The following is a 17,697-nucleotide window of genomic DNA, read 5'->3' on the forward strand; positions in this document are numbered from 1 at the left end:
GTTTTTTAACCTTAATAGCTTGTGGGTTTTTTTCTGGAATAAAGAATTGTGCTTTTGCTGCAGGTGCTGGTTTTGTTTCAGAAAATGGTATTAGGACAAACAGGAATAGCTACTATGTTTAATTCCAGTAATCAAAAGAGATTTTTGGAGGGAAATAATGTGGGGTTTTTTTCTTTCACTTCTTATTTGAAAGCTCTTTGCTGTTTTGCAGTCGGTGTTTGTCTGCTATGGCAATTCTAGTTGTTAAGCTCAGGTCTGTTTCATCAGCGTAATGCTGCTTTGCTCCTAGCAATTACTTTCTTTCAGGATTTGCCAATTAAGCTAGCGCTAGTGAAAATGCACCTAATTTGTCAAGAAATGGCAGGATGAAATATAGAGGATATTATAAAAATTGGGAAAGAAAAATATCAGGATAAGCATATGGGAGAGTCAGTGATACTTGGACGGTTCCTGATGCTTTTTCATTCTGCTTATGTCTTCTGGTGGTGTTAGGAGAAGTGTAAAGTAATTGGTCATAAGTTATGGTCCATCTAATTTCTGATTGCTATGTATTTTAAAATACTGTGCTAGTAGTGTACTACATTGTTTTCTTTCTTTTGTTTAGGGATGTTGTGGGGTTTTTTTCCTCCTTGGACTCAGCTGGTTTGTGTTTGGTTATTAGTGATTGAGGAAAGATGGCTTAGCTGGCTGCTTGTTTATTACCTGCAGTCTGGTTAGACTGAATTATTCAAAGGCATATATGCTCAAAATGCAGCTGTGTGGTGCTTGGGTTTTCTAGTCGAGTCCTTAAGCTTTAGGAGGAACTGAGTAAAGAAATAAGTTTATCTTGTAGTTCTGTGTGTAAAGCAAAATGGACTTAATCTATAGTTACCTGAGAGAATAGAAATGGCAAAGACAAGGCATCAGAGGAAGAAAGAGTAGGGATAACTTGAATTAGAGAAAGTAAAAATGTTTCAAGGATTTCTGCCTTAAACTCAATTATATGTGTATATTCTATTCAAATTAAAATTAATGTAAACTATTTATTCTCCCAGATTTCATTATGCATAGCAGTTTATCATGAAATAACACAAACTGCTTTAATTATCTCAGCCTATGCTGGGTATCTCTAGCCCCATCAGTTCAGTATGTGATGGCTCCCAGACCCTGCAGTAGCTCTGATTGCCCTCACTGCTGCTGAGACCCCTCTGTGGGGAAGCCAGACTCATTTGTGCTGTGCTATTGATCAGTGTTTCGAATTGAAACATTAGTATTGCTTCTGGGATGTCCTTGTGTTATTCACTGCTTTTAAACTGGCTTTAGTGTTTGTGTAAATGGAGCTGCTCTAGTGAGTTCACCACTTCATGTTGATGGGTGGAAGAACATCTGTGTCCCAGAGTGCAGTCCTGGTGAAATGGGAGGAAACACTGAAGCAGACTGTCAGTGGATAGAAAAATAGACTAGATGTAGATAGTAGTGGTAGTAGTGTAGACCTGTTTAACTGGCATTTAAAAGGAATGGGCTTCTTTAAACAAATAATGAGGTGATGTACTGTTATTATTTCCCACAGAAAGACAAAACTCTTGAGAAATCAAGAAAGCTAATTAATTAATCCTAAGAACAACTTATTGGCACAATAAGGAAAATGTACATAGTTGTTGATCTGTACAATGGGGTAACGGAGAATATATCCTGGCAAGGCAGTGAGATTCCTGAGCATCCTTACAGTAAGATTACTAAAGCGTTCTCCCTAGTCCCCCTCTAATCGTAAAATAAAGCTATCAGTCTCTTAAGAGGATTTTGTGATATAATTATCTTTGATAGCTGAGAAATAGATCTGATTATCTGGGAAGATGAGTTTCAGTCCCTCTTTCCATTTGAATTGTGTATTTTCTGATGATGGCCATTGTTTTCATTACAGGATTTAAGGAAAATGACTTTTGTGTATTTCAAGGAGACTTGTGTGCGTTGAAAGGAAGGCTAGGAACCTCTCTGTCCCTGTATTTGGAGTCACAAGTGCTGTGCTATTTTCCACCACCATTTAAATGAGACCAGTTAATTTAATGACTTTGATTTTCAGGAAATTTGTCAGGTTTTGTCAGGGAATGAGATGCAATTTGGCGTATGTGTTTGAAATGCATGAGGCGGTGTTGAAGGCTGGGCTAAAGCAAACAACTCATTCTAGTGGTGCTGATTTGTGCAGCTGATTAGCTTGTTAAAAGTTTGGATGTTATTCAGTTCCTACTAAACTTGGGTGATTGACATTTATTAGCCAGATCATTCAAAGCCTCATATCTTTTTGTGCTAATCCTGGAAGACTTCAAATAATCATTGTGACAGATAAAAGAGCATTTTTTTTTTTCAAGCCTTTTCTAAAGTATTAAAACAAAGTAGACTCTCCCTAAAGACCATCTATATTTATTTTCCTGGGTAAAGCTTCTAGCTTTGCAGAAATACAACAAGCTGGAGGGAACATCATTATTACTTGGCTGAAGATGATGGCATTGACATGAGGTCATCTGATAGAGGATTAAAGTGGAAAAATATTGGTGGCAATCTGTTAGGAACAAGAGGATCCATTTGAAAAAAGGAATTGGGTGTAAACCACAAAAAGCTGATTTGCTTCTGGGTTTTTTCTTTGGTTGTTAAACTCTTCTCATTCTTACTTTAATTTTTAAATACTGGGTTTCACGTGCAGACTGGGAGGAGAGCCAGTTCTATTGCAAAATAGATGCTTCAGCTGGGTTGCTGCTCCATGTCATCTAGTTGCCTTTTTAAAGACAACTGGTTGTTGCATAAGGTCTCAAACCTAGCCCAATATATTTCAATCTGCCCTGTTTTCATCAGATTTGACCACCATTGCCACTGATTGCTGGTCTGCTTAAGGTTGGTCGGTGGGCATTGTACTGTTGCTTGTACGCAGATGCTCATGTTTCTGTAACTGTGGGGAAAAAAAATAGGATCTGCTGACAGTCTCTGCTAAAGTGCCATTATTGGATGAGTCTAAATGACCTTTTACTTGCAAATGTCTGTGGCATGTAGGAGCAGAAAATATCATCAGTCACTCTATCTGGTTTTTTTAGTGATGATGAAGAGGGGACAAAGTGAAGACAAGATTCTCTTAGCTTTGCTTGATGGTAGAAACTAGAATATTTAAGTAAATGTCAAATAACAGGAAGTTTATGCTTTAGGCCTTGAGAGTTTGTCAACATTGAAGGTTGTGTCTCCTGATAATCTTATGATAATACTGGTGTGTTTCCAGTTATTTCCAGGAGTCTGATGAGTGAGTTAGCAATAATGAGTCAAACCTATCTTGTATGAATGAGGTATATATTGCATAGTGGAAATCATGACTGACAGCTCTGCTTCCAGTTCATGGGGTCTTGCCTGCAAACCATTCATGAAAGTGGAGAATCACTATGGAATGAGAAGGATCCTGGTGTGTAGGTAAGGCCAGCATCAGCTAGTTTGCACTGACGGGATCCATTCAGGTTGAAATGGCTTTTGCCTCTATGCTTAGCAGATTTGTTTTGAAGAAAAACTCGTGGATTTCATTGTGTCAGGGGTCAGTCCTGATTGCTGCTGCCTGCTCTCAGTTAAGATTATGCTCTTTAGCTTTAAAGCTTGCTCATCTCCTCCTTAAGAGAGGACATGTTGAGACCAGGAGTGTAATCTTGAAATGCCTTCTTCAGCATGTGATACCTATGAGACCATCAAAACATTTAATATATAATACAGAAAGAGTTTGCTCACCTGTAGTGGGCTCTAAGGGTTTTGTCAGATGTCTCTCTCTTTAATTTCAGTTGATGGTCAGCTCTCAGATGCTCATTGCATAGGGCTTTCTAATGTCTTTGCTTGCTTTTCTGCTCTTTGCTTTTTTGACAGCTCTTCTTTGAGTACAGTCTTTAAACTCTTGCATTAAATTAAATGTATTCCTTCCCACAGACTTTTCTTGGAATCTGCGTGGTATGTGTTGTATGAATGTATATGACCATACACGCCTTCTTCCATCCCTTTCTCTTTGAGCTCTGACTGTATTTGCTCAAGCTCAGTAGTACTTTCAGCTTCTAAAATGAAAATCCTGTTAAAAAGAAATCAATTTAAGAAAAAAAATCAATGTTTCCATCCCACAGTGTATGCTGAGCAGCTGGTGCTTATATTCCCATTAAAGTGGACCCACAGGTGACTTGGTGGGCCCCTGTATTTTCTGTTGCATTGCCATGAGCAATACTCAAGTTGCTTTTAAGGAATTAGGGGCTGAAATTCTGCTGCAAGCTCTGTAGAGCTCTTCTAAGATCCCACCACCCCTATGAAATGTTACTCGCTTGCAAATCAGGAAGGTGGTTTTTGCCTAGCAACGAGCTTTGTGGTTTCTACCTGAGGATCAAAAACAGAAGTGCATTTGTTCAGCCTTTTGCGTCACTTCAGTACTGAAGTTTTTGTCAGTCAAATCATCACTGACATTTCTGTTGATGCGCAAGGAAAAGAATAATCCAGTATCTTTTTCCATAGCAGTGCTGTCACTGCAGCACTGACAGTAGGAAGAAGTGCATTCATCACCGAATAAGCAGATATTCTGGAAACATAAAAGAAGCAGAGACATATTTTCAGTAAAAGTGTTTTATTTTTAATGGCTATTTTCTCACTGATTCCTTTTTGCTGTTTATGCTCTCACAGAAATATTTTTTTGAAACCTGAGTCCCTTTGAAAACCCACCCAAACAACCAGAAGTGTTTTTTACGTATTGTAGTATGTAAATGATTAGTCATCCCTTGTAAATTGCCTAATGTAGGAGGAGGAAATCTACATTGAGGGAAGGTGGAGAGCTCGATTTGACTGCTATATGTCTCACTTCTTCCCTTCTTTTTATTTCCCAGAAGATAATAATGAGGGATTTCTTTAAAAAATCATCCCAAGAGACATTGTCATTGCAGGTTTGAGGGTGGTAGCTGCACGTTGTAAGATTATTTTCCACTTGCTTATGCATTCTTGGGGAAATTTATGGATAGCTTTTGTTGTTTTCATTGAAGATTCTATGGTCTTCTTGTACATTGCCAATGAAAAATGATGTTGGCTTCAGAGATCTTAAGTGTAACAATATGGGGAACTTACTTTATGAAGAAATTTATATTTGGTAAAGCATGATAAGATGATGTTGAGCATCTGTGGCACAAGACCAAGTCTTGGCAGATTTCTTTACTCGCTGTATATGATACTGTTGGTTGGGTTGGTCTGTTGTTTGTTTTGCTCCGTTTGTTTGTCTTATGAATAGTTAATTCACAACACATGGTCACCCTGAAGGATCCCGACTTTTGGTTGGGTTTTTTTTTGTGTGTGTGTGTGTCCTGATTTTGGTACAGATATCTGTGTCTCTGTTTGTATTGGAGGGTTTTGCTTGCAGTGGTTTATTCCCTGGCTGGATTTTTCTTTTTTCACCCCTTTCTCTTTTGGACTTATGATGGAAAATGGATTATGAGGAAAGGATTTTCAGTCAGTGGATTATTCACTCTTTAGTCTCTGAGCATTGTCTCCATAAAATATTTTTGCATGTGCTTGAGTGCTTGGGCATAGTTTTCTGTGTTGTTCCTCCATTCCCATTGTGATCCTATGATTGTAATAAGACAAGATTTCCAAGAAAGTCCTGCAAGAAATACCAGAAAGCTAATGGGAAGACTTAATTTTTGTGACTCTCTACAAATTATTAAGTGGTTTGAGGGAAAGAAATATGGTTATGTATATAAATTTGCAGGATGGCAGTGGTAGTTTACAGAACTGCCTGATGGTCTCCTCTGTGCATCAGAGCTCCCACAGAGAGAACAGGACTTGATTTTTTTTTTTTTTTCTTGAAAGGCTAAATTCCATTTCTGGCGCATCAAATCCAGCTCTTTTCACATGGTGAGTTACAGTGCACTCGCTGTACAGCAATTACAATCATCCACAGTGTAAAACATACCACAGAAACAAGGAGTTTAACAACGTGAGATGATTTTCAGGCTTTTTGATTTTATTGTTGTCTGTTTTTCTCCCCATCTCCCCTCCCCCCGAATAGAATGATTTGTGCATCCTATTTACTGTTTTTGTGTGCCTGCACTGATTGCTTCAACTGTGACTCACATGCAAGCCTTGAGAAGAGGTGCCTGTTTTATCAAGACAGTTCAGCACATGGCCATGGCTTGTAAATCAGTCCAAGCCACCCTAAAATGCTCGTTTTCTGTTAAATCAACTATTCAGCTGGCAAACACAATCCTGATGAACAGCATAAATTGCATTGCTGAGGCAACTCTCTTTAGGTTTATTTTCCAAGCCATAACCTGGAGGTCTGCTTTCCCTTCTCACACAGTGCCTAAAATGAAAGTTTTTCTGGTGGCTGTTGTTGAAAGAATAGGATTTTTTCCTTCTCCTCCTCCTCCTCCAATTCTGGATCATTTCAGCTTTTATTCGGCTTCTTAAAAGATCATCTCCATTGACTACGCTGGTAAAGCAGGTGACTCTCTAAAAGCACCCACCTAGCTTCTTTTTCAGTAGTGTTTGACTATTGAGATTTTAACTGGAGCAGAAGCCATAGTTAAAGAGTAGGAAAATCCTTTTTCCTCATACCCTCATTGATTTCTGTTGAAGCAAACAGATGAGCTTATATATAAATATGTATATATGCGCTCTTTTTTTTTTTTAATGAAAAGTGCTGGAATTCACTAAAAAAGGTTAAAATTGAAATGAGTAATCTTCAGCGCATAATGCAATTGTTAATTTTAGCTCCTTGCGTAGGAGCTGTTATGACTTGAACAGCCGGCTCTAGCCTTCATTAGAGAAGAAGCAGGCAGTTTTGAGACAGGTGGAGCTGGATCAAGCTGTGAAAGTGATTTGCTTGAAGCTGGTCATTAGTGTTAGAAATCTGGTCCTGTCTATTGCATCCTTACCTTGTGCCATGATCATTACCGATGTTGTTATTTACTTTTCATCTTTTCCAGGTTGACTATGGTGCGTCAAGCTCTCTGAAGGACCAGAATGGAGATTGGCCCTCTGAACTGTTAATGGGGACATGGGACTCACGTTGTCGTTGATCATTTGTGTGGACTTAACCAGCAGCAAAGAGCAACAGAAGACACTAGAAAGACAGTGGGAATTATAGCAGTTTTTCAGGTAAATGGCTTCTTTGGTGCAGCTGATATGACTGTAATTGTTTTTCTGAACACTCTGTAAGCATGTAAATGAGCTGCAGGTTCATGAAGAGTGTGTGCATTTCTTGATGAAAATCGCAACAAATTAAGGATTATTTAACAAACCAGTTAAAGGTCTTGCCACTCATCATGTTCTGAATTTTCATTAAATGGTTCAAGTTTCAATTGTAGCTGTAGAATAGCTAGTATCATCAGCCCTCTTAGGGAGACCGGTGGAAGGAGGGTGAATAACTTGAAGCTTGACTTGCCTTACTGTGAACTAATTTGTGAGTTTGAGATTCCAGTCAGTTTGTTTGTGAACCATGTAGCTTCATTTCTTGTGAAATCCACAGTCCTTCTTAAACAGGAAGATTATATAGGAAATTTTATTTGCTTGTATGAAAACAGAAGCAAAAACTGGAAAAAGTAAGTTTTTATTACTCAGTATGTTTTAGGTTTTTTTCTTTTAAAACACAGCTTAAAAAAAATAAAGGTAAGTGATACCAGATCTGTGGAATGCATAATTTCAAACTTTAAAAAAAGCACAACAAAATATGGTTTTGCTTAATAGCCACTGTTTCGTTGTTGAGAAATGGCAAGGTGTTGCAAAAGCCCCTTTCTGAAATAACTCTGTTTTTCAACCACATTTGTTTTTCCTGAAGATGCTTCTTAAGCCTAATGGATGGAGAAAGAAAAGATAAATGATTCATGAGTTACATTTGACAATTGATCAGTGGGAGAGGCTTCAAGAGGGAGGTGGGGGGAGAGAGAGAGAGAAAAAGAGAGAGAAAATAATAATAGGCTGTAACTTTGAAAAGCCTTTAAAGCTTCTGTACAACAATCTGTTGAGCTGAGAATAAATGTGTTTCAGTTAAGATATCTTCATTAGAAGTACCTACCAACAGCTTCCTGTAGGATTTTCATAGTATTGGAGAGTGATACGGGGTTTGGGAAGAGGATTAGGGTTTTAATAATGGAGCTTTTGGGTTGATCCCTGAAAATGTTGACCCTGAGAACTTTACAGCCAAATATAGATTTTATGTTTATATTGAATGATTAGCTCTTAAAAAAAATTATATATATGTATGTATATTTAAAGTGGTAGTGAGCACCATGGCTTCTGCTATGCATAAAAACTCATATTTGAGTGCTAAAAACAGTTATTGCTCACACTTGATTTTTATTTGTATATGTTTGGCTATTATCTTTTATTAAGGAAAAAGAATGGAAAAAAGATTAGGGGAGGGGAGCACTGAGATGCCATACACCTAGAAGTCTGAATGGGTCCTTCCTGCCTAGTGCCACTGAGCCCTGTGGCAGAGAGTACCTCACTGTCCCTGCCTGCACCTTGACAGTCCTGGGGCTGGGCTGGGTAGTCACAGCACCTTACCTCATATCTGCTCTCCACAAGGATTCTTTAATTGGAGATCTGCTTGCTTAACCTGGCACAATTCTGTTGTTACCCAATATTATTGATTCAGTCCATCTCTTCAACTAGGACATATGTAGTTTTCCACTCATGAGCTGCGTATTTTAGTTTCTTTATAAAGGAAATGAAATTAGGAAATTAAAAAAAAACTCCAAAAAAAATCCAAACAAACAAACAATTCACCTGCTGTGTTTGGTTTTTGTTTTTTTTTTTTTTTTTTTTTTTTTTTTTTTTTTTTTTTTTTTTTTTTTTTTTTGTTTGTTTTTTTAATATGTGTGTTTGTGTCGTGATAACTTGACCTTTCAGGTCACCAAATCTTGTTATTTTAATTTCTGTCTGGAAGAATGTCTGAGCAAGGTAAATTGAACCAGGAGACAGCAGAGGAAGCTGCAAAAGAGCAGGAGACTGCCATCTCCGAAGCCAATCCAGACAACTGTATTCTTAATAAATCTGAAAGCTCAGAAGTAGAGGAGGAGAAGCTCAGCGATTCCAAGACAGAGCCGCAGGTAAGACAAGAATAACGAACGGGGGTGTGAAAATATCAATGTGATACCATTCGTTTTCCATTTTTGCAATTTCTTTCATTGCCTACACTTCCCCTATTTTTTCCCTTATGATTTTGAGACCATTTCTAATTTTTTTTTCCTTTTTAAATAATTTATTTGTTTGGTTTTATTTTGGGGTCTTTTTTTTTTTTTTGCTATAAAATAAATCCTGTTAACTGTTATACCTTTCAAGCTTTTTAGGCTGTTGTCCCTGTTATTACTTTTTCTGATAAGTTAATTTCTAGACATCTGTGTTAAAACTTGGTGAAATATTTGGCTGTTTTACCTCATTGAGATTTAGAAAACTACCTTGATCTCATTAATTTACAGGTAATACTAATGAATAACTACTTAATATGTGGTTTGGTTTGTAGGTGTTACTGCCAACAAAAAGTTGTTATGCAAAGCCTAAGAAGGTAATTTGATAAGAAGACTTTATCTTATGAGGGGGTTTTAATCCTTTTTGCTCAATCAAATATAAAAATAAAGGGAGACTCTACAATTTAAGATGAATTTGGAAAGGGGGAGCATTTACTTAAGTATACTTTTTCTTACCTTTTTGTTATATCCAGAATTACAGAACACTGTGCAGTGTGTTTTTTCTTGTTTATACCTGTTCATAAAATGAATAAAAACGAGCAGAGATGATTCTTGATTTTTCCCTGCTTTCCAAACAGGGTTTGGGAAAGTTGCTTTTGCAGTCAGAAACTGATTTAAAATGTCATTTAGAGGTGGTTGAGTCTATATGTTGGTAATGCTCTCCTCATGCCCATTTTCCACTGAAGTGATAACTGCTTCTCTTTTTTTTGCTATACCCAGAAACGAGGTGCAAATCAGCAGAAAAAGAGATCCAAGGTAAAGGTTCATCTGTGTTTGGAATTGCATACCACAATAGGATGAAGAATTTCAATTAAATGTCTGTCTGCAATTGAAACGGTAGCCTTTCAACACCTGTGTGGTGATTGGTTTTTTGTTTAGGCTGTGGGTTTTTTTCTGCCCCTTACCCCATATTCTTGTTGCACAAATGCAGACAACTGCCTCTAAATATAATGTGTCAGACTTCCCTTTATCCATCATACTTTTGTGCTGCTGGGCTTGCTGTGTGCTTGTGTTAGACAGCATGTGTGCTTCTATGTGCCACTGGAGAAGGAAAAGGTACATTCCTTTTGCTTTAGTAATTCATGTTTCTCTAAGAATTTTATTTTAATGGACTAATCTTGATAGAAAGAAGCAGAGATTGAGTTACCTGAGGGGGGGAGAGTGTGGGGGCAGGGGTGGGAAGGAGCTTCTAGGAACAAGTGAAACCCTAAAAACTTCTTTTAATTTTTCAAGTGCAGATCCATAACACCTGCACATTTTATTGTCCATGTTCCTTGGATATAGTACTACTAAAAGAAGGGGAGGGATCCTCAAAAACAAAACAAAACAACAAACCAAATGACAAAAGGAACCTTTGAGTTTATGTTAAATTACCTTCAGTATTGGATTATCTGTTCTTTGCTGTAACACTTTTTGGTAGAACTGAGTGAACTGTAGCAGAAATGATTAAAAGATAAAAAGAAACCTTCCACCTTCCCTGTGGCAAATGGCTTGATGCTTAGAATCCTTCTCTATCCACATTGAAGGCAGATACATTTTTGCTGGCGGGGTGGTTAATTGTTATTTGGGATATTTAGGAACAGCTGATGTGGGCAGATTATGTGACTTGGGATCAGTAGTAGTGTTTTCTGGTTTGTTTTCTCTCTCTCTTATTCAGTCAGGAGCTAAAGGAAAGCTTGTCCGGAGTCTTGCTGTGTGTGAAGAGTCGTCCCCTCGTCAGGGAGCAGAAAATCTTCATGATAATCAGGTACATTTGCAATTATTGCTGTTAACTGCATGGTTGACCTCCATTTTCAGTTGCATGATTGTGTTACTTAACTGGGCATTTAACAATGTCTTTCTTGGGGGAAAAAATTACATCCAACAATGAACATGTTTTTATGGAGTTATCTGGTTTAGCGTGAACTTTATTTTGAAATCTTAATTTTATACTATATCACAGGGTGTTGTTTGCTTTTTTTTCCAGACCCCCTGAAAATTTCAGCAAATGGAAAAGAATTCAAAAGTATTCAGATTTTAAAATTTAAAAAAATAATAACAATCAAAAAGAATATTAATATGTTCTTTTCTCTAAGGCTATCTCTTTCGAGGCTGCACCAAATACAGTTATGAATATGCTCTGGTTTCTGGTTCCTCTAAGACTCCAGTTCATATCAGTGTGCCCCTTCACATAAAATTCAAATGTCCTTTGCTCTCTAAAATTCATTGATAGAGCCAAGGATGCTTCCTAATGAGTGGCATTCGTTTTCTAAACTCTTGGTGTAAATTATCCTCTATCAAGAAGTATGTATTTGAGTTTATCTGTACTGGTAGTGTTGTATTCCCAGCAGTTGCTAGAGTTCTGTCCTCTGCACCCCTCACCTCGGACAATAACGCTGGTGGCAGTCTTTGTAGACTAACTTCAAAAAGTACTGCAAAAAGCAAAAGTTAAGCCTCAGTTACTCCTCTTTGCTTGCCTAGTGAGAGCAAGGCTTAAAAAAACCCCAACTAACCTAAACTCAAAATATCATGAATACTGCCTCTAATTTATGAGATGTTTATGTACAGTTGATACTGGCTATCAAGAGAGCTTGAGCAAGTGGCTTCTTGTGAGCTTAGCACAAAAATAAAAAATGACATTTAAGTGTACTTTCTCACTGTTTCCTCTATTGACTTGAAATGAAACAAATCTTTCTCTCCTCTTAGCTCATAAATAAGGAGAGGTTTTTCTATTTTTTTAAATTTTTTGAAAGACCAAAAACCAAGTTGTTTAGCCGCAGGACATCTACATGTTCTACTGCTCTACAATGATGCTTATGCAGTAGATGAGCAGGTTATTATATCAGTTGTTCTGTTGTAGGTAGGATGCTTTCTGCTTGACTTGCGTTACTCAAAATGCGTGGCTTTTGTTCTGATTTTGTTTGTATTTTCTATTGTTTAATGGAGAATGAAAAGGAGAAAAATATAAAGAGATTGTATTAAGCATTGCTGGTAGTTTATAATGTACTGCACAGGACCTGTATTAAAAGTCAGAGAGACTGGCAGGTGATGAGGCAAAATCCCTATCCTTACACCAGGCAGAGTTCCTGTTGCACACAGCCTCTGATCTTACCTGACTGACCAGCTGTGGCAAAGATTTCTTTGACTGTCTTAAAATATTTATGGGAGATGAAATGTCTCCCTTGACCCCAGCATCTGTTTCCTAAAGACACAATTGGCTTGGTGTAATTAATGTGATAGGAATTGCCCTTTTGCTCTCACTGACCTTTTGCCAATGAATGTGGCTCAGCTTTGCCATGGAAAGCTGGACCTGCAGGCTCCTCCTTGGGCTGGCTGAAGGATACAGGAAGTTTTGTACCAACCAAATTGCTTTGCTTTCACTTTAGAAGAGAGATAGCTTGGTTTTGGTTTGGATTTTTGTTTTTTAATTTTTAAATTATTATTTTATCTTAATGGTTTACAAACCACAGGGAATTAACTACCAGAGAATGTACGGTACATTGCCAGAACTACTGAGTATGGATTGTACTGCAGACTTGATGTTTGTATTTATATTTGAATACTTGCCTTCATTTTCCTGTATAAGGAAAAAATTGTTTACCTGTATTACTTGATCTTGAATGCTTACCTGATGGTTCGCTGTGTCCTTACTTAACAGAAATGTTGCCTTTAATGTTATACTATTGACCAAGAAGTGTATTATTGCAAATTGAATATTTATTTTGTTGTTCTCTATACTTGTATCAATGTATTTATTAACATTGTATTTTATTATTGAGAAAAATCAATAAAAAAATCTAAGAAAATATACAGTAGCTTGCTTTCACGACTCTACAGCCCTTTTGTGTGTTTCTTCTAGTGCAGATAAATCAGTATTACGTTATATGTAAAACAGTATATACTGTATGTTCATATATGTGCTGTGTTCATATGGCTGTAAAGTCCATCATTTTCATATGTGCATTTTTAAGAACGACTGTGAAGCGTAGGATTAATATCCTGGGAACAGCATGGCCAGTTACATTTTTCTCCTGTTGAAAAGCTAGCAGCACAATCACTCTGCTGCAGGCAGTGCAGAGAATCAAGAGTTATCCTTTGGGGTCAGTTGGCAGTGGCTGATCCTAAGTTTGTTGTTTGAAGAGAAATTCAACTGCCATTTGAAGTGAAAGAAAACAGGCATAGAGATAGTCTTCTGAGCACAACTGAGCAGGTTAGAAAACATTTTTCTATGAAGTTTTACCTCAAATGACCAGGAATCCCACTCTTTCCCTCTGTAGGCTCAATTTCTGGCCAATACTGTCAACCAAAGCTAACAGAAGTAGGAAGTAAGGATGGTAGGTTAGGTTAAATTTTGAGTCCAGGGTTTTGTTTCTCTTTTACAATGCTTTTCATCTCAAGTCTTTTGTGCAACATTCAAACTTCACAAAAAGTCAGTAACGATTCGGCTGAGAAGTTACCAATTTCTGTCTTACTGTGGCATGTTTATGCTGATACCCCGTTCTGTTAGGAGCTTGTCTTACATGTGTTGTGATGGCTGATTAGTAGTTCTTTAAAGAATTCAGAAACCTAAAATTTGTAATAATTACTGGAAGCATTTTTTGAATTCATAATTGTCTGGTTGTTTAAAACCCACCCCTTACTTTAATGTTTTCTATTAATCTTTTTGTATGCTAGTATACTTTGACAAATTGTGAAGGAAGGGAATTTTCTAGCATTCAAGAAACTCCAATTTTCTCCAGTATCGGTGAATTAGGTTTTTATCAACATAATGCCAAAAAGTTGTCAGGCATGCTGGACTCTCTTTTATTAAAGAAGACTGCTTTACCAGGGAGTTTTGTGACAGCTTACTTCAAACATGCCTTTGTACACTACTTAAGCATATAGCATTAATTTGAGCACTTTTGTTTTTCTTTAAAAGACTAAAACACAGACATATGCTTCCTTCAATTTTGTCCAACCAGATTAAGATTTTTTGAAATACGTAGATTGTGCTGTGGTAACTTCTAAAGAGAACTATTTGGGTTTTGTTAAAACAAAGCCAGTATAAAATAATATTGTAAGCAGGGAAAAACAAGTTCTTTAAGGGAAATAAGAAAATGCAAACCAGCTTGAATTCTCAGTTTTAATTAACTTTTAAAAGCTGAAGCATGCTTTCAAAGGGACTCATAGTCTCTGCAATACTGACTTTTTGAGGATAAAAGTTGTGATGCTTTAGAGAAGTTCACTTATTACGATGTGCTTGAAAAATCACAGTGCGCATTTCACCCCTTTTGCTTAAGGCACATCTCCATATGTCTTTACATGTAAACTACCTGATTAGTTAGTAAGTCCTCTTGTATACAACTGAGTATATAATTTGCTGGCGTGTTTCAACTATCAGACCCAGAAGGCTCAGTCTAGCTGATACTGCACTTACATGTGCAGAACACTTCATATGAACCTGCAGGTTTTCTAGAGAGGGGAAGAAGTGATATTTTTCAGATATCTGTCCAGTGATCATCACTTAACACGTGTAGTATTAAATTAGAGATTTAATAAGAAAGCCCATATAAAATGTATTTCACTGTTCTAATAGCTCTAACATGAGAATCACTGAAGGGGAGAATAATATAGTGCCCTTAATATAGGTAGACTAACATTTTATAGTATTCAAATATTAGAGAAAAAAAACTACTTACCAGTAGAATTTGGCCTCTTAAGATGTCGTTACTGTCCTGGCTAAAAAACCCACATTTTTCAAATAGGAAAGAAATGTATCTGGCTTCAACTTTTCTAGCCACACACAGTTTAATGCCAATATCTGCAGGTTGGAAGCCATTGGAAGCTCACTGGATCTCGCCCGTAATTTATCTATCTTTTTTTCCCAACAGGATTCTATCCAACTGCAGCTTTCCAGTTTCCCTAGCTTGCAAGAAGAAGATAAATATAATAAAGATGACTCCGAGAAAGAAAAAGAGAAGGATAAAAATAAAGATAAAAACAGTGAAAAAACCAAGATCAGAATGTTATCAAAAGGTGAACTTAAAAATATTTAAATGCTTATGGTTTCTGTTGTAGAAAGGATTGTATATTTTTACAAGCATATATTTCTTTATTTGTGTATAAATACATAGTAGGAGTGTTTTCATACTGAAATCATAACCTGAAATGTATGTGCATGAGAGTGTTTTTCATACAAACATCAGAGCTTTGAGAGTAAATATATAAATATATATATGATTATATAATAAATGTAAGATACTAATATGCTTTTTTTCCAGATAAATGATAATATATTGACATGTAACTTGTGCAGTGTAGGCAGTGGAGAGTAATCCTCTTTACTATTGCTCGTCTCTCATGGAGTATTTATCTTAAATGCTGTAAGGAAATACATCCTTGACATTCAACCTGAATCTCAGTCTACTATTATCACCTACTGAGACTTACTCAGGAAAGATCTTGTATCTAAATTCGGTATTGTTTTTTAAATCTTTTTATTAATCCATGGTATACAGTTGCAGTGTAATCTCTCAAAATAATCATTGCCTACCTGGGTGTGGATCTGCAGCTGGTGTGAATAGTCATTTGGGTCCAACTGAGCTCTCACAGTTCACGCCAACCAGACAATTTGTGTGTACTTTTGAGTCAGAAGATAATGCTGAAAAATTAATTCTGACTACTGTCACGCAACCCTATTACCTGCCCACTCCCAGGCGTCACTGGATTTCAGTCTGTTAATGCAAATAGAGTTCCCGCTGGCATGATTCCATTTTTTGTGTACAACATTTATTAAGTGATACAAAGAGACATTGATGAATAGAACTCTTTTTTTCCTCATTTAAAATTTTTTTTTTAGTTGTTTAAAGGAAGAACTTGTCAGAGTCTTGAGCGAGCTTGAAGGTTTGCCACGTTTTTCAAATAACCTGCAGTTTCTTTCAGTGTTTAGGTTTGGTGCTATGTTCTCAGTGGAGTGGTACAGAGGAACCATGAATGTCCGCCTGATGCTTCAGAACATAGATCCTTCTAAACTGAACTCCAAGTGAACACTTTCAGAGCATATACTTTCAGATTATTGCTGGAAAATGGATTTTGATTTATAGCATAGCTTAATTGTAACTATTGAAATGAAATAAATGAGTGGAGGGTGTTTGTTTTTATTTTTCAGATTGCAGTCAAGAGTATACAGACTCAACAGGCATAGATTTGCATGAGTTTCTCATTAACACGTTAAAGAATAACCCCAGGTAGGTATTTCCTGCGTTAGAGCTGGCATTCCTGAAATTATAGCTGGCAGTCTTCAACTTCCCATCACTGTACACTGTGTTTTATTTGTTCTGAAGATTGCTAAGAGGGAAAATGTAAAGGAGGCAGGCTGTTAACTGAGACAAATGCTATAAAAAGTCATCAACCTCTGCTCCCCCATCCAGTTACCCATTGCTTAATTTCACTTTCAGTAACATCTGGTCTTTGTCCTTACCTTCTTGTATACAGCTCTATGTGGTGATTGCAGTAATACATTATAACTATTGTGGTTGGAGATTTCTATATGAATATAAAATAGCTTTCCTTTAATTGTGCTGCACACAATTAAAATCCTATGCACAGTGCCAAGTTCTGCTCTCAACATTCCCATAGTTTTCATTTGGAGCTACAGGCCCATCATCATTAAATTTGCCTCTAAACATCTAAGGAAGGATCTGTAACATTTTTATATGTTGTGTTTTTTATCCTTCATATCAATTGGATCTGTTAAATAGGTACCATGCAATTCTGCAACTATAGAACTGGGAAAGATTTGGTACCCAAGAGCTTGCATAATCTCTTGTATAGATGATGGAAGGTCCTTCAATCACTTTATCTGTGCAAAATGAGAAAGTTCAGAAGAACTTAGGACTCTGTCAAGCTTAGAAATGTGTGGAAATATGCTGGAGGAATTTTTGAATGTTTATGGCAGGAGAGGATGGGAAAAAGGAATATCTGGGACCTTCCAGTTAAAAACAGAGCATTTTGACTGAGAAATACTGTGGCATTGCCTCCTGGGAGCCATAGTTCAAAGGTGTTGTTCTCCGTTGTACTCTTTAACTAGATTAGATGTGTCCAATCTTCTTGCAGCAAATCAATGCCCTGTGGAAGATATGTCTCAGGCAAAAAGCTGAAAATTTCTGTAAGTAGCAGCTCTTCTTGTGGTGAAAGAGCTAGGTTAGCTGGAAATCTTATTTTCCATCAAAAAAGTGGTGGAAAAGGACCAAAGCTCTCCATAGGAGTCAGATCTTTCTATGCAACACATTGTTTACAGCCTGTTATGGCTGGAAGCACTTTCAGAACGTAGCTGAGCTCAGAGAAGAGCAGAATCTGTCCTGTACGTCAGCGAAGCTGCAGCAAAGCAGGGTGCAGTCTTTTCCAGATGAGCCAGGGTAAAGCACGTTTCATTTTTAATCAAGATGACTGACAACGCTTGCAAAATAGCCTTTCAAATGCTGATATATTAATTTTTCCTCTAAAATGTCTGTTGATGGTACAAATCCTT

General features: G+C 37.0%; 1 protein-coding gene across 15 annotated transcripts in view; it reads left to right on the top strand.

The window, feature by feature from the left end:
• Positions 1-17,697, top strand: part of ARPP21 (cAMP regulated phosphoprotein 21) — a 196,729-nt gene that overhangs the window by 84,293 nt on the left and 94,739 nt on the right. For 10 of the 15 annotated variants that reach the window (XM_027891631.1, XM_027891725.1, XM_027891734.1 and 7 more), the window contains exons 2-7: positions 6,948-7,119; positions 8,872-9,071; positions 9,930-9,965; positions 10,867-10,956; positions 15,059-15,203; positions 16,336-16,414. In XM_027891631.1, coding sequence (XP_027747432.1) covers positions 8,910-9,071; positions 9,930-9,965; positions 10,867-10,956; positions 15,059-15,203; positions 16,336-16,414 — 512 coding nt within the window. In that variant the 5' untranslated portion in view covers positions 6,948-7,119; positions 8,872-8,909. Of the gene's footprint in view, positions 1-4,888; positions 4,914-6,774; positions 6,863-6,947; positions 7,120-8,871; positions 9,072-9,929; positions 9,966-10,866; positions 10,957-15,058; positions 15,204-16,335; positions 16,415-17,697 lie in introns of those variants that run through there. The other 5 variants (XM_027891708.1, XM_027891715.1, XM_027891698.1 and 2 more) reach the window with 4 other exon arrangements.

The sequence above is a fragment of the Empidonax traillii genome, unplaced genomic scaffold (genome assembly GCF_003031625.1).
Source record: "Empidonax traillii isolate 1590-97213 ecotype Southwest subspecies unplaced genomic scaffold, ASM303162v1 scaffold14:size4059594, whole genome shotgun sequence".
NCBI lineage: Eukaryota > Metazoa > Chordata > Aves > Passeriformes > Tyrannidae > Empidonax > Empidonax traillii.